This window comes from Cyprinodon variegatus, unplaced genomic scaffold, assembly GCF_000732505.1.
Source record: "Cyprinodon variegatus isolate N-32 unplaced genomic scaffold, C_variegatus-1.0 Scaffold700, whole genome shotgun sequence".
Classification (NCBI taxonomy): domain Eukaryota; kingdom Metazoa; phylum Chordata; class Actinopteri; order Cyprinodontiformes; family Cyprinodontidae; genus Cyprinodon; species Cyprinodon variegatus.
The window spans coordinates 353405-355398 of NW_015151153.1; the positions used below are offsets into that span (position 1 = coordinate 353405).

The following is a 1994-nucleotide window of genomic DNA, read 5'->3' on the forward strand; positions in this document are numbered from 1 at the left end:
TATATATATATATATATATATATATATATATATATATCAAAACTTCATCAGGATCATAAACTACTAACTACATGTCATGGTATACTAAAACAATATACTTTTATCTATATCTCTAACAGAAGAACAAGAGCAGTGCCTCAGGATGGTCCTAGTTGGAAAAACTGGATCTGGGAAGAGTGCAGCAGGAAACACCATTTTGGGACGGAATTGTTTCAAATCTATCGCCAACTCCACCTCAGTAACATTGATGTGTCAGAAAGAAACAGCTGAGTTTGAGGGTCAGATTCTGTCTGTAATTGATACTCCAGGTCTGTTTGATACGAAAAAGGATCAGAAGTATGTCATCGAAGAGATTGGAAGATGCATGATTTTCTGCACTCCTGGTCCTCACGTCTTTCTAGTTGTGATCCAGGCAAACAGATTCACAAAGGAAGAACAAGAAACAGTAAAACTCATCAAGAGGGTTTTTGGAGAGAAGGCAGCACATTACACCATGGTGCTGTTCACTCATGGAGATGATCTGGAGTGGGACACGGTTAATATTATTGATTTTATAGGGGAAAATCAATCTCTCCAGGATTTCATCTCTCAGTGTGGTGGAGAGTATCATGTGTTCAACAACCGATCCCAGGATCCATCCCAAGTTACAGAGCTGCTTATGAAAGTTAACAGGATGGTTCAGCGAAATGGAGGAACCTACTTCACCAACGAGAAGATTCAAAAAGCTCAAAGAGTAAAAATAGAAGCTGTTCTGACCATCATGAACCAAAACCCTGGAATAAGTGTTAGAGAGGCGATCAGAGAAGCAGAAAATGAATCTAAATGGGGTGTTTTTAAAACTTTTTTTGCTGCTCTTGGTGCCTTACTAAGTGGCGTAATTATGATACAAGCAACAAAATGTTGCTTGCAGTAGGGTACAATACAATAATAGTCATTGTGTATCTACACCTTGTTAATATGGAGACAAGGTTATTATCTGAGAGTTTTTCTAATAATTAGCAATATAGAGAGTCTGTAAATTTAAAACCTGTATGATTGTTACTGAAATGAACTCAGCCAGAATGGGTTTTCTCTGTTTTTAGTAAATCAACACTAATGGTGATTCTGTATCAATTATAGCTCACTGCTGTAAATCTTTAACTTCTTCTCCCATAACAAGAGGTTCTGTTAAAGGGATAGGGGATTAGGCTGGGTTTTGCTGTCCATGTTTTAAACCTAAAATGCTTAAAAAGAGCAGGATTTACTTTTTATCTTCAAACATTTGGATCAATAAAACAATGTAATTAAATGATGCAGTATTTTTCTGTGCTCTTTTAAACCCCAAATGTAGCTGAAAGGAGCCAAGGCCATAAAACCCAAAACACCTAACTAACCCTGCCTTAGCAATAAGAAGCCTTTTTTAGAAGAAAACTTGTCGAAACCAAGTTAGGTGAGCAAGCTTCTGATTCAATTTCATTAAGTGAAATTTTTCATTTACATGATATCGTCTTATATAAAAAGTAAAAATCTTCAGTTAGGCCACACAAGCAAGATAACTAATAAAAGTATATATATCTATAATGTTAACAACAGCCATCTATATGTCAACCAATGAAACTGGTGCTAGGTTTTCTACTAAAAAGCTGGGTGGAGAGGTTGTTCGGAAGGGTGACCATGACCAGGAAGGAAACATAGGTCCATGTATACAGCTGAGGTTTTAAATAAAACCCATGTTTAGGTTCTGAGAACCAAGCCATGATGATCAGATTATAAAATAAGTCTAATTTTAAGTAAAAAATGAACTGCTAATATATCTAGCTTTTTCTTGGTGCTCACTAAGCTGAAGTCCCTCCAAGCAGGTTTTAAACTGAGTTGCTGGAAGGCTAGTAAGAGATGAAAAACATTTCTTACAGGTGTCCAAAATACACCACCGCCCAGTGGCGGATCTAGGGGGCGGCCACTTGGGCTGCAGCCCCGGATGTTTCCCCTAGAGCCCCGGATCTCGCTTCTGAGCT

General features: G+C 37.7%; 1 protein-coding gene across 1 annotated transcript; it reads left to right on the forward strand.

Moving 5' to 3' along the window:
- Positions 1-118: 118 nt before the first annotated feature.
- Positions 119-820, forward strand: LOC107097473 (GTPase IMAP family member 7-like; the record flags this gene model as incomplete). Its single annotated transcript, XM_015394621.1, has 1 exon — positions 119-820. A coding segment is annotated over exon 1 (678 nt), but the record flags the coding sequence as incomplete, so codon positions are not given.
- Between the last annotated feature and the right edge of the window lie 1174 nt (positions 821-1994).